Below are 14,918 nucleotides of genomic sequence, written 5' to 3'. Positions count from 1 at the left end.
TGAGTCTCTCTGTGAAGGCTTAGAGAAGAAGCTCTTTTATGTGCTGCTGTGATATTAAAATGTTACAGTGCAATAATGTGTTCCTGGTACTCTTTTTACTTTTCTCCTTTACTTTATGGATAGTAAGTTAAGTGTAAATTGAAAATGTAACCAAAATGCTGATGAAAGCGAGTGGTTCTGGACTTTCTAGATACTTAGCCATCACGTGGGCTGTGTCTCAAAGAGTTAAAACGTTTGGTGGGGAAGGAAGAAACAGCACAAGTATGTAAGTGTTTAAGGCTTGCATCATAATTCCTGCTGTGCCCTTAAGCACAATGGAATCTCCTTGTTTTAATTTTGGGGGTTGAACAGAGAGTCTGGTTTTGGCTGCTGCCCAGATGGCACATTGTGCAACTCAGTTGAAGGAAACTGCTCATATACAAAGAGGTCATTCTTGGCTTAGCTCGAATATATTTTTTGCCACTAAAATGACCAACCTAGGGACTTTTAGTGAACAAAAGTGATTCCTAGTCCTGCACAGCTGTAACTATTAACCATCTCGGTTAGAAGCAACTCATACAGATGAGAACAACACTGGACAGTTAACATTTAAATTGCTCCTTCAATGCAGTGGTAATATACATTATAATTCCTGCAAGTTGAGATAGAGAAAATCAGCATTTATTATCTTTTCCCCCAAATGTTTTATACTGCATGAGAACTACCAAGAACATAAATCTTTTTGCAACATTTCTCTCCTCTATAGTTGAGCATTGGAAATCTAAGCAGATATTCCAAGAGGAATCCATGCATGAATTTTCTGTCTTCATTCTTTCTTTTGCTCATTTCTTTTTGCAACATTTCTCTCCTCTATAGTTGAGCATTGGAAATCTAAGCAGATATTCCAAGAGGAATCCATGCATGAATTTTCTGTCTTCATTCTTTCTTTTGCTCAGCGTTTGGGAGGAAAGGGAGACTTAACTTGAAGTATGAGCATGCTTTGAGAGAAATTATATGAAGTATCAAGCCCTACCTCACATATATTGTAGCTTCAAACTCTGCTTCCAGATTGTCGAAGTTCAGCATATGCTTGGACAGGAATGATAGTTTTGAAAGCAGTGTTTCTCACCTCTTGAGTCTGATAAAGTAACGCGTGTATAGGGAATAGGCTGTTTTAATGCAATGCTGGTCATTTCAGCGGAACGTCAAGGGTTATAAGAGGACTGCGTTTCTTGGTTCTATGTTGGTTGACTTTTTTTAAAACAAAAAGGAAAATGAAATTAGCTGCATATCAATTATAACCTTTCAGCTTGTTCACCCAGTCTACTATATATAGCATAGTAAAAACCACTTCAGAATGAAAAATAATAGTAAAACATAGATGAATCAGAACCTACTTCATGATTATTGTGATTTGAAGAGAAGTGTGAGTGACTGATTCATGAACACACCACACTCTCAGCCAACAGAGGCCTCCTGGTGCTTCAGAATATAGAAATTACATGCTACTTTAGTACATCTTTGGAACACTCTTTTAGTAGCAGTTAATTCACCAGTTGGAAGCAGTATGTTTTCTAGATCTCAAATGTTACGTATATTGGGCCAAACTGAGCCCCGTATAAAGGAATCATTAAAGTTACACATGGGATGAATTTAGCTCCTTATGTTTATTGTCGGTTTAGCCTGGTTTATAGCAATAACATATTTAAATAAAATGTTTGATTTTAATTCAAATACTCAATAACCAGTAATTGTACATTCCCATTTTGCAGAATATAAAATGTACAAGCCCAACTTATCTGACATAAAACCAGACTGTTTTGCTCATAACATCCATAACTGATGTAATTTAAATATTTCTCTGAGAATATATTTAAGAAAAAAGGAAGCAGCATACAAATGTTACTCATGCAAGCCTGTTCCAAGAGGTTCTTTGAACACAGTTATTGATGAGTTTTTCTTACATAACATATGCAAAATGTAATTGAAATTAAATTAAATGTCAGCATGACGCTATTAAGTAGCTAACATTTGCTGTCGTTTCCTAAGACAACCATTCCAAGCAGTAACTTCACAACCAGGAATTTACTCACTCTTTTCCCTATGTCTTTTTGGTATTTTAGACAAATAAAGGTGATGCCCTTGCTAACCGTGTCCAAAACACATTGGGAAACTATGATGAAATGAAGGACTTGTTAACCAACCATTCCAACCAGAGCCACCTTGTAGGAATCCCAAAGAATTCTGTACCACAGACTCCCATTGACAAAAATGAACAGAACTTTTTTCCAGAACAGAGAAACAGGATGATTCCGTCTCACCAGATCAGTGGTCACTCGTCAACGTCAATGCCCCCACCTTCTTCACTGTCATCAAATTCTACTTTGCTACACAGTCACCAGAGCAGCAGGAAATCCAGGACAGATTGGTCACGTGGTGGTCACAGCTCTAATGGTGCACAGCCAAGCCAATCCAATAGTCAACAGAGTAGGACAAAACATAGCTCTTCACATGACCAGCCTCAAGGCAGGTACGACGATCTCTACAACTGTCAGAGTGAACAACATAAAAATGGAGGCGCTGAGGAAGCAAACCCGGCTCCATCATCTTCACATTCACGGAGGCACAATCATTCCAAATCAACAACTGGAGAACATTCTTATAAAGAAAACAGTCATTCCAAGTCACCTGTAGAACTTGAGTTTGTAGGGCACGGTCCTGGATCTCCACTTCCTTCTACATCTTTGTTATCTGCAAACAATGGTCTCTCAACCCAGAGTTTCCCACCAGGACTGCATTGTAAAACTAGCATGGTCCAGCAAAAACCTACAGCTTATGTAAGGCCTATGGATGGTCAGGACCAAGTACCTAATGACTCACCTGAACTGAAACCTCCAATAGAAATTGAGAGTGGTTATGGAAATCAAACATTTGGAACACTGTTGGAAGGAAAAGCTAATGCACCCAGTTCTAAGAATAAATTACCAAAGCTTACCATTCCTCAAGCCAGCGAGGTAAGTCATTTTCTTAGTTCACTTTTTTCTGGAATCTTAACAGGTCTGACCTGATGAGTATTTAACCTAGTGTATGTCTGTTTCTTTAAGTATGAAGTTCCAGTTCCTGAAATTGTGATCTGAAAAGACACCCCTTTCCTAGAAAATGAATGGTTATATTTTCTTTTGGTAAGGATTGTTGTGACAACCCTAGTAAGCAGCGATACATCAATTTTTAAAATCAAAGTGTGGAATGCTAACTTTGGTTGTGTCACACTAACAGTAAAAGGTCAGATCCTTGACTGGCCACAGCACTCTAATATATCTTAATTCAGCTGCATTGTTCACAGTTTTGCAGATTTATTTTGGAATTAATCCGATTTAAAGAATGCTGTTATGCACTGTGCCAAAGGAGAAAAAAAATCTAAAATAAACTTGGAAATTCTTTGACCACTTTAATGCCCATTGTACAGAACTGCTAACAATAAGGGGTACGTTTTCATTGCTCATTTCCCATTGACTTTAATGGAATTAATGTGCCTTAAACTGTGAGAAACACTTTTGAAAATGTATCCCGTTAAGTCTTCATGCATTTTTCAATAGCACTTAGCAGTGGGATTCAATGCCAATTCCTGGCACCAAGAACTTAAATTGCTGAGTTTTGTGTTGCTGGTCTGTTACAACAGTCCTGTGATTAAAGTTATAATTAGCTCTTATTTCTCTCCTGGACACTTCAAGCACAGCTGTATTGCAAGGGTACCAACTGAAGCATTTGTACTGATATAATAAATTTCTTATTCAGAGTTGCTCTAAAGCAGTAACCATTGCAAGGTAGGATTTTAGTACATGCATGAACAGAGTTACAACATGGGATTTTCATAGCTTTCTGTTTTCCCCCAAGATTACTTCCCTGCTTGTTAATATTTTTATACCAGAAATAAGAAATGATTCATTCTTAAGACACTTTATTGGAAAAGGTCAGCTTTTCCTATTGGAATAATTGTTTTGAGCCAATAATTTGTTTGACTGTTTAAAAACTTGATGTTATTTATTAACATTCCAGGCAGCAACAAAGACTGATGTGTTTTGCAGTAGAGTTTGGAATAATTTTTCTGGGAACTGCATCTGAAAACAGTAAAAAGGCCTATTTATATCAGGTGGAAGCTGAGGGTTGCTTGCAGATGGCATTTTATTAGAAAATGTATTTGTTAATAAATGTAGCTTTGCACAAGATTCCTTTACAGATGTTTCTGTTTATTTTTACCTTAGGTTAGAAATCTGCTGATGTAGATAGCTTCATACTCTCTTGCAATTTATTGCTAGTGGTGTTTGGCAAGTAAATAATTGCATATAAAAGAAATAATGATGGTGCAAAGGCAAATACATTTATTCACTTTTGATCTCTATTAAAATAACAATGAGTCAATAAGCACACTTTGAAGTGCAGCGTTAATATGGAGTATCTCTCTGTAGTGGAACTTTAGGCTTACACCGTGGATCAACTTTTCCTCTACGTTCAGCACAGGAGGGTGAAATCCTGGCCTTGTTCATGTCAGTGGGAGTTTTGCCATTGATCTCAATGACGGCAGGGTTTCCTCCAGAATCTGTTGGTATAGCTTTAAATACAACTGATGTGAACCATTTGTTTTTATTAATGGAAAGGCTGGTAGTCACTCAGATGAAAAAGTTATGTGGTGAATTTGTGGCTATAGCTGCTTTGGTTTATAGCCTGTGTAGCGAACACTTTGTGTGTATAATTAGCTTCATTTATTATGGGGTAAATAGTAAACTCAATTCACTTCAGCAGTTGACTACAGATAATAATCTTAAAACAGTCCATGTGTTATAAAAGCGAACAATGAATGGCAGAGGGAGAGAAAAGCTATGCAGCTATGCTGCAGTCAGGAATGACTTCCTGCTGCTATGTAGAATGTACGGCATGGGCCAAAGCCAATGGTCCTCACACAGGCAAAACTCCACTTGATTTAAGGATCATTTTGCCTGTGTAAGGACTGCAAACTTTGCCTCTGTATGGTTTTCCACTAATGTGCGTTCTGAATGTAATTTAACTTACATTTAGCAATAAAACTCTTTCTAATCCAAGGTTATAAATAACTAGTTTAGTAAAAAGAAAAGGAGTACTTGTGGCACCTTAGAGACTAACCAATTTATTTGAGCATGAGCTTTCGTGAGCTACAGCTCGCTTCATCCTGAAACTAGTTTAGTGTAAGCTTAATCAGAACTGAGAGGGCACAACTGTGAAACCCATAACATTTTCGGAATGACAGCAGAGAGGGGGGGCTCTGTTGTAATCTTTATACAATTGACGTGAAGGATTATGATTATTTGGGGGTGCATGTCAATTTATGAACCTTCCCTAGCTGCCACCAGCAGTTGTGATCTGCTTGAAACAATTTCATTTCTGACACATGAGGTTCCATGCTAATAACATTGCAGGTGATGATGACCCCTTCAAACCATTGGAAGGAAAGTTGCCTTTTTGGGTGCTTCTTATGATTTGCTCTGTAGGTTCCCTTGGATGCTCAGAGCCAATTTTTCAAACTTACCCCAGCCTTTAAATCCACCCACCAAGACGGCACGGCCAAGTTTTTGGGTGCTCAAGTTTTTGCACACCTCAAAACCTGGAGTTATATGAACAAATTAATTTTGTGTGTGCAAATTGTGCATATAGACCTCTGCAAGACCAGGCTATGCAAATCTGTGCATGCAAATCAGAGGATTTGGTTCTGCTAAAACTTTGATACCCAAAAATGACTGTCCAGGCACGCAGATTTAAAGGATGGGTTGAGGCCACTGTGAAAATATGGTCCTGTTTATCATGGCTTTATACAGAATGTTTAGTGCCCTGGAGGCATTCTGCTATGCTTGAGGAAGTGGTCAATTTTATAGCATGCTTGGTGTTACTTGATTGGGCCCATGTAGCCCTCAACTCGGTTAGAATTAACAAACATTTGTTCAGTCATTGCTAAGGGAAGAATCAGGCACACTGTGTATCTGCCATATCCTTTGGGGATTATTTTGGTGATTGCCGGATCCTTCAGTCCTTTGCTTTTCCTCTTGGGTATGAATATAGATAAAATATCTAACATCACTTCCCTGTGCATAGTTACTATTTTCTCATTGTCAAGGTCAAAATTCTTAGAACAACAATAGGATGAATTCAAATCCTAACACAACGAATAGCACTCTGTCTTGCCTATGACAAGCATGAGTCTGGCTCCAAAAACTCATTAGGTTGGCTTAAAAAAAAATCACAATTTCAAAAAGAAATACATTTGGGGTTCTTTTTATTTACCTTCGAAGCCTGTAGGATTCATGTTTTCAAGCTTTACTCTGCAACTACAAGGGCTAGAAATTTATTATTTTTAATGAAATATTAGAGTCAAATTTTGTCACATGGCTCCAGGTTCTAGGGCTTTAAGAAAAACACCAAATATTGTGAGACCCGTGACATCGACTTGGCAACATGGGCACTGGAGTTAAAGCAAGTTTCAGACATATCTTCTTTTTCTCATTCTCTGTATTGGTCTCTTTATTCCATATTTATATGTATATATTAATTTTGCACTTGCATATTACACTTGGTAAATACTAGCAAGCCTAGACTCCGTGAGAGCTTTTGTACTGTATGCAGAATTCCACCTATTTAAGTGGGATGATGGTGTGTGATTGCAACTTAACTCTCAATGGGAACTATGTAGCTAAATCCTATGCATTTCTTTGAAAATGTAGGGGTTAGAAATCACTATAACAGCTGATCCTCTCGCTGCTGTGTTAAAATCCAGAATCTTGATATACCGATGTATATTTAAATCTTTAGGAGTCATATGCTTACAAATGATTTCAAATTGACTAACTCAGCATGAGGTAGCTGAAAGTAAGCCTGTACATTTCAGTTTGGGCTTGGACACAAATTACTGAGCACATTGACTAAATCAAGAGGTTTTCGGGTCTGTGGGAACATCGGAGCAGTTTCCAGATAAGCTTGTGAAAAATCATTTGCACTGTACAAACTATGCAAGAGTTTCCAATAGCTCTTTTGAGGCCAAGTAAATCTGGGGTAATTAAGAAAATTTTTAACTCTTCAGTGTTCCCAAGAATCTCTGCATAGCTGACTACATATTCCTGCAAAATAAGAAACACTGAATTTCTCCCAATAACGCAACGCTATGAACACATCCAAAAGACCCACAACCCCACTGTCACCACCCGTTTAGTCATGGAAGACGGAGAACTTCTGTTTCCGCGTGACTTCTAGGATAATATTTTGACGGGTTCTCTATACAGCAAAGTGATAGGCTTTTGTTATATGTGTTTCAAATCATCCTGTTATCTCTGGATGTATTGATTAACTCAGTACTTTCTAAGCTAGCTATAAAAAAAGCTGCTACTTTCTGCATTAAAGAGCAAGAAAAATTGACAGGTAGATAACCATATTGATTCAACCCAAATGGTAAACGCAAGAGGCTTTATCTATGACTTATAAAACTTTTTATGGGCACCCAAAGCCAGTTTAATATGTTTTTTTTTAATTGAATGGAAAGCAAAAGCCTTGAGGTAACTAACTCCCCTTTAAAATACATGATGCTTTGGTTGCCAAATAAAGTGCATTACTGTATTTGTGGGCACATTGCCTTTTCAAATGCAAGCTTCACTCTTCCTTCAAAACTTTGGGGGTTTAAGAATAATGGACTGAATCAAGCATTAAGCTGAAATGCCCTCACTTGGTTCATATTTCAAAAGTCTGAGGCCAAAAACATACCAGAAGAGCACTATTTCTTGCAGTATTATAGGTTATAGCCATGTGTTTTTCATTTGTAAATACTGTGAGAAGTAATGTTTTTGAGATATTCCTAAATGAGGAACATATGATGCCAACCGTCTGAAGACCTCTTATTGTGGCCTTTTCTTGCTTTGTTAAGCTACTGTCCTATTGCTGAGACTGTCATTAGCAGGAGTATTTTTGGGGGGTAAGGATATTGGAGGGGGAAATAACACAGCTAGGGCCTATCTATTTGCAACAGGAACTACAGAGGTAATCATGGGCATTTAGGAATTGATACTGAACCATTGCGGTCAATGGGAGTTTTGCATTTGACTTCATTGGGTACAGAATCAAGCCTGTAAAATAGAGACAAGTGAACAGGTTTAGATGAAATAACTGACCCCCATACCCAATATTTTGGGGGGTTGGATGGTTTTTCTCACACAGTGATATTTTTCCCCCAGTGCCTCTGAATTCTGCCTAGGAGTGTAGGCAGAGATGCCAGTGTTCTGCAAGAATGCATCTTCTTGTGTGACTTCATGCAAGAATCTCCAACCCTTTGAGGTTCCCCAGTTCCAAATTGAATGGCAATTGTAAGCCATTAGTTGTTGGTCCAAATTAATTGTAGGAAATATTATTATTCCAATTGCCTAGCCAGAGGTGGCAGAAAATAAAGTGACCTCAAAGAGCCTTGAGGAAAACAGTTCCTGCATATTAATAGAACTTGTTTTCCCTCTCTGTGCCATTTATGGTGCATTCAAGGAATAGGTTAGTTATACCCACATTGCACCATCTTCTACAAAGTTGAGAAGGCATCACCTACATGCCCACAGTCAGGAATACTAGGGTCTGCAAAGCTCTGAAGTGTAACCCTGAGCCAATCACTTTGTTTTTCAGTGCTTGCGTGTTTCCTCATATGGACAACAGGGGTAAGACTGATCCACCTTTGTTAGGCATTTTTAGATCCCTGGCAGAAAGGTGCTGTACGAGTGCAAACTATTATGGAGATATGACTGCCTCTGCATACCTAAGGCTGAATCTCCTAATCCACTATAAAACCACTCTTTTTTTTAACCTGCCTATACTAATTTAAGGAAGACATAACCAAGCCATGTGGAGGCAATTGTTGAGGGCCAGCTTGTGACATCCTTGTTCATGTTGAGTAATACCTTACTCCCTGGATACTCCTACTGTAGTCAAGGTGCTGATATAAAGTTGGAATAACCACCTTTGCATCTCCAGCCCTCTGGCATAGGGGTAAGTCAGAGTAGGGAGGGCGTTGCCAGGGCAGAGCTGGATCCCACACCAATCTGGGTGATCCTCAATTGACCAAGCGGTTCCTATGGGACCACACTCACTGGTGTAATAGAGTTGAGACCCTGGCACAAAATATAAGTGCTCTGTAGAACACGTTTTGCTTTAAACAATACATAATATTTGTGAGTTCTGAAACCAAGGCATAGAAGCATAACTGGTTTCAAACATGTTTAGATGCAAGTCTTTCAGATGTTTGTATTTTTAATGATGCAGATATTTACTTTGGCCCCAAATTCTGCCTGCAAATGAACATGCATGTTTCCCACCAAAGATATTGGGAGCGCTACAAGCTATCTGATGTCAGCAATTTGGCCTTTTGTAGAATGGCATCATTGTAAATCTGAAAATTGCACCAAATGCCTTGTTAAATGTTACTTTATCTAACTCAAACCTTTGAAAATAACACACAGATGGCTTGAAAAATACTACTGTACATATCTGCTACCTTTTCCATTCATTACTTTCTGGGATTTTGTCCCTATATTATGTTTCTTGCTTTGTGGAAAAGCACAGAAAACAGACTGTGGCTGCAGGTTGCAAATAGTCTGGAAACACAGAAGGCTTTTTTTCATTTTTTTGTAACGTTCAGGAGAAAGAGCATGCACAGATTTTTGCATGTGTAATAACAGCCATTGAGGGTCCATCCCTGGGGCCTGAACCCATGACTTTCAGCACTAAAGGTATGAACTTCTACCACTGCAGCTAAAGGAGTAACTGCCTGTAGTAGTCGCTCATCTTCCCTGGACCAGCTACGAAAGGGGGATGCATAGAACACTGAATATACACTCCTGAGATGCATGTGGCATACCTGGTGAATGTGTATAAATTGGGGATCTGCATGTGCAAATAAGTTGGCCCGTACCTTTGAATGCGTATGTCACACATTTGGAATGCTTAGTTCAGAGGCATGCGGAATTGCACACACTTTAAACCATTTGGACCATCCTGTATTATTTGCTTATAACATAGCTTCAAAGTATGAAAATGAGAGGAGGGTCTTATATGAGTATTTCTAGCTTTATAGTTATAGCCACAGTCACCCCACTATTAAGCTAGCTGTCTCTGATCCAAGTATGGAAAAGCACTTAGGGGCTGCAGGTGAAAACATCATATGGGAATACTTAAGGGAAAGAAAGTTGAACATATAGCTTGGCAACTGTCCATGAACTGCAGATATAGGTTAAAGTTCTTTAGCTGGCAGGCTATTGCAAGTGTATGAGCAATGTTGGGGAAAAAAATCTAATTTCTGCATGTTCACTTGTGCAGTAAAGAAATTCCTCCCACATAAATATGTTCATTTTACCTTCTGGGAAGCAAAGAAAGGAAACCGTAGCTGCAGTCTGTTATTTAATCTTCCTGAAATTAGCATTTGGTGCTTAGGAAGATTGAAAGATTTAATGCCAATGCCTTCCTCAAAAGAAAGAAATGACACACCACATATGTTTTAGCACTGGTTAGACTGTTAAATGGAATTAATCAAAATCCATGTTAAAATATTTCCATGTGTTAATTAGCAACGGTTTGGAACATTAAAATACATATTGGCTTGGGAATAAATTAGTGAAGAAATATCAGATTTAGATTGTAGGCTTTTAATTGCAACATAATATATTACAATGGTGTGTGTTTTAGATAGGTAGATGTAAATATGTGAAGCACTATAAAATGTGCATTTTAAGACTGTGTAATAAAGCCAAAGTACTACTGATAGAGATAATCATGCCCCATTTCCCATTTTCAAAACAATTAAACCACTCTCTCATTCAATAGAGCAAGAGCTAAAGGGTAAAAAATGAAAAAAAAAGTTTTGTCTGAAGCCAAAAGGAAGTTTTAAAATGTCTCCTTTGAAAATCATGGTAATGCAATATCTAGTAGCTAGAAAAACCACCTCTCCTGTTGTGAATAGCCAAGATGCACTTTTGCTTTTACATTCCCATCTGGTTGATGCAGCACTATGGGTTTCAGCTACTCATGCTGAGATCTGTGAGAAGAGGAGAATATCCCAACTGAATTAATATGTAAATGGGTTCTGATTAATATGCCTTTTTGTTCTTCTCAAGTTGCATATGGTGGGGGCCTTGTGTACGTGGATCATCTCCCCTCATCCCCCATAGGATCAGGTTTGGTCAGCATGGCATCTAGAGTGACCAGATGTCTCGATTTTATAGGGACAGTCTTGATTTTGGGCCTTTTTCTTATATAGGCTCCTATTACCCGCCACCCCCGTCCCGATTTTTCACACTTGCTGTCTGGTCACCCTAATGTCATCATCCCACACCGTTCTCAGGGCCCAAGATGAGCTCTGCAAGTAAGCAGAAGGATTGAGCTGGTGTGGGATTTAGATGGACAGGGGGATCTTGCCTCGTGTCCCCATGCCTTATGTGGGGTCTGCACAAGATTTAATACAGTCCAGGCAGCGCTACCTTTTGCACTGAGATGCTCTCCCCTTTTAAAGGGAGTCCCAGAGGCAGCTGCCTGTGCTGAATTTCCTGGCTATGTTGTTCATTGTTTCCATGATGCCTCTGAGCCAAAGAGGGCACAGAGAGGCTCGGTGATGGTAGAAGGGGTCCTCCATGTGGATGATCCCTGACATTTGTGGGATTTAAGGGTCAGCCTCTCCGGTTTCTTGAATAGTTGGAGGGAAGCGGTGGGTAATGCCGTCCACACACGCCCCAGAGTAGAAGAATTTGTAGAAACACTGCAAGGGGAATTGCAATGAAAGTTTCACCCCAAGCTGCCCCTCTCGTAGGATTTTCCACGGGATGAGGAGGGGGCAATTCCCCCTGTGTCCTGAGAACAGGGATTAGGAAATGCACTGATGTTGATTTTAAATTTGCCTCTTTAATTTGTCCTCTAAGAAGCTATTTGAAAAAGAATATGGGGGAGGGAGGGGACCAAATGCAGACGTAATCACTTTCCAGGCGAATGGACTTTTCTTTCCACTTGGATCCGTAAACATCCCAGAGAGCCGACACGTCCACAATACTAAGTGTAAGCTTAAATCCCCATTAATATTGCCAGTCTAAACATATTTTAGTTAGAACAGTACATGCTGCTTTTCCTTACAGGCTTCCCCAAAATAATTTCATTGTTATGTCCCCCGGATGTGTAAACTCATGGGGTTGTATTTCATTGAACTGCAAGCTGTGACACTTAAATCCACACAGACAAGCAGGCAATTACGTCTGCTGTTTGTAAATTTCCAGGCTGCCATTTACATTTGCCTATATTTTAAATATAAATGTGGAGATTGCTATTTTCCTAAACATGGAATTTAATTTTTAAAGCACACACACACTTTAATAAGCTTAAAAAAACCTCTGTGATTCTCACTGTCTTCTGGATCCAGTGCTTCCCCTTTATGCTAATAAGAGCTTTCCCTGAATAAGGGCTGTATGACTTGGACCAGGACCTATATGTGTACATAGGTCTCAGTCCTGTGAAGTGCTGAGCATTCTCAACTCCCATTTCCCTTGGATTTCAAGCACCGTAGGATGGGGTTCCACTGAGAATATATTGTTTGTGCTGATGCATTACAGTTGAGAATGGCCTATTCTGAACCCTTCTTTTTAGCTCTTTGTAGCTTTCTCAGACAGTTTCCTTCTGGGGTGAAACTTCATATTGTAAGTGGTATCAGGAGAAAGGAGAGATTGTACCCCAACACCTTATGCCCTGAAAGTGTGACCCACGGTGAGGTAGGGGGTTTTTTTTATTCAAAAAAATTATTCAGGCAACCATTTTATTTGCCATACTAATAGCCGGAAGCCCATATTGTAGGAACTGTGGCAGTTGGGCAATTTGCATGTAAATTAGGTGTAGCATATGTATAGTGATTGGCTGAGGTACCTCTGATAGCACCATGGTCAAGGTCTGTTGGCATGGCATAGATACGTAACTTACCGTAGCTGAAGGCCCGCGTTGTCACATAGGTGTAATTCAGAAATGGCTGACAACTTAAAAATGGGATGGTAACAGACCACAAATGCAGTGATGATTGAATGTGGTGTTATTCTTAACATGCTTGAGTTGAAAATCTGGTGATATTCTCAGTCATGCTTGCAGCTGTTTCCCTCACTTCACACTGACTCAACAGACATTCTGAATTTCAAAGTGACACCAGAGTGACAATCCTGGAATCTTATTTAACAGCTAATGATGCAAAAATAGCCAAATGTAAACATTTCAAGCCAACAAAGAGCTTCTCTTGCACACAGATCCATTGACCTCAATAGGATTCCACACAGGAGTCCACAGGTGGAACTTTTTGCAAGATTGGGCTCTTTGTTGACTGAATACAGGGCACAACCCAGCTCCTGTGGAAGTTAATGGGAGTCTTTCCATTAATTTCAGTAGCATTGGATTTGGCCCTATCCCTTGATGCAATACATGCATCTCCCAGTGACATTCATACCTCACATACGTGTAGTGTTTAGTAAGGAATATGTTCCCTGCCAATCTTGAAAAAAATGATGTTTTTTTAAGTTGTCAAGACGTAAAGTTCTGTATTTGCTCATGTCAGGATGAATCTCTTCATCTGTTACTGAACATACATTTAGAGCCTTCGCCTGCAAATTTTTCATAATGCAAAATTCTCCTGAAATTCTCCAGAGAAGTTCTATAGGAGTCAGGCTAATGCATCTGCAAAAATGGCACTATGAAAAGATAGCTAACAGGCAGCGAATTAGCAGTAAATATTTGGGATACCCCATTGCCTATGCCAGTGGATGCAGTTATTCTATCTATAAATTATTTATATTGATATTCTATGCCTGCTGAATAGTTAGTTATTATGCATGGAATAGAAGCACAACTGGGTTTATATAGACTCTACCTAAGAATATAAGAAAGTCTTTTCAAATCCTATTCAAGTTGTACTAAAATATAATTGTTGGTTTAGTTTTTCCTTCCATGCTGTGATAAATTATTTTGCCTATTTTCGAAAAACATATAAATATCTGATCCAAAAACACTTTACAGATGGAATAATCCAAATTTGGAAACGAACAAGAGTACATCCGTGTTGGTGAAGAAGTGATCTGTAAAATACAGCCAGATTAGAACTGGAGTTTAAAGGCCAGATTGTACCACCCTTACTGACACTGATATCGCTCCTCGAGTAGTCCTCTTGATTCAAAACGAGGAGGAAGGTATTACTCAACCTGAATAGAGGTTGTAAAACTAGGCTCTAAATAATCAAACTAGCAAGACTTATTTTGGACCAGAGGCAGGCGTAAAGCATAGAAGAAACAGACTGTGGTAACTGTTACATATTAGATGGGAAGAAATTAAAATGTGCAAAAGCTGCTTTTGTAAATACATAGTATTAAGATCTAACTGAATCTGGATGTCATCAAGAAAATTACTTGCTACAGTTCTGAATATATTTTGACATATTGAATATATGGTAATACATTATTGCTAATGGTTTATTTGTGCTTGTATTAATATTCTACACACACAGTGTGCTTGAAGCCCTTAGCAGTAAACATGGGAAATCTTGTGAGGCAGCCTGTTGTCATGAGATTTCCATCCTAGTTTTTGTAGACCTTGGGGTTCCAGATCCAATGTAGACCTTGGATAAGCAACCAAGCTTTTGGGTATGTAGCCAAGCTTGATCTCCTGAGGTTTCCTCCTTACTCCTGAATTCTGACTATGCTGTGGCTTGAGTATAGATCTCAGGCATCAGAACTCATCCTGTATTGCTCATATACAGAAAATAAGTCACCGTTATCATTTATGGTATACTACTACTCTGTACCTTATTTTCAAGGACCACAACCAGTGGACTACTTGTTGCTGTTCCATCAGCAGCTATGCAAGAAGAAGAAAGGGCTCCCTGTACC

The 14,918-nt window shown here is 39.0% G+C and overlaps 1 protein-coding gene across 3 annotated transcripts in view; it reads left to right on the top strand.

The window, feature by feature from the left end:
* The window catches only part of AFF2 (ALF transcription elongation factor 2), a 412,391-nt gene that overhangs the window by 114,096 nt on the left and 283,377 nt on the right, over positions 1-14,918 (top strand). For all 3 annotated transcript variants that reach the window (XM_075132559.1, XM_048863483.2, XM_048863485.2), the window contains exon 3: positions 2,103-2,993. In XM_075132559.1, the coding sequence (XP_074988660.1) occupies positions 2,103-2,993 (891 nt within the window). The remainder of the gene's footprint in view (positions 1-2,102; positions 2,994-14,918) is intronic.

Source organism: Caretta caretta, chromosome 9 (genome assembly GCF_965140235.1).
Source record: "Caretta caretta isolate rCarCar2 chromosome 9, rCarCar1.hap1, whole genome shotgun sequence".
NCBI lineage: Eukaryota > Metazoa > Chordata > Testudines > Cheloniidae > Caretta > Caretta caretta.
This window is presented reverse-complemented; position numbering and strand designations above follow the sequence as displayed.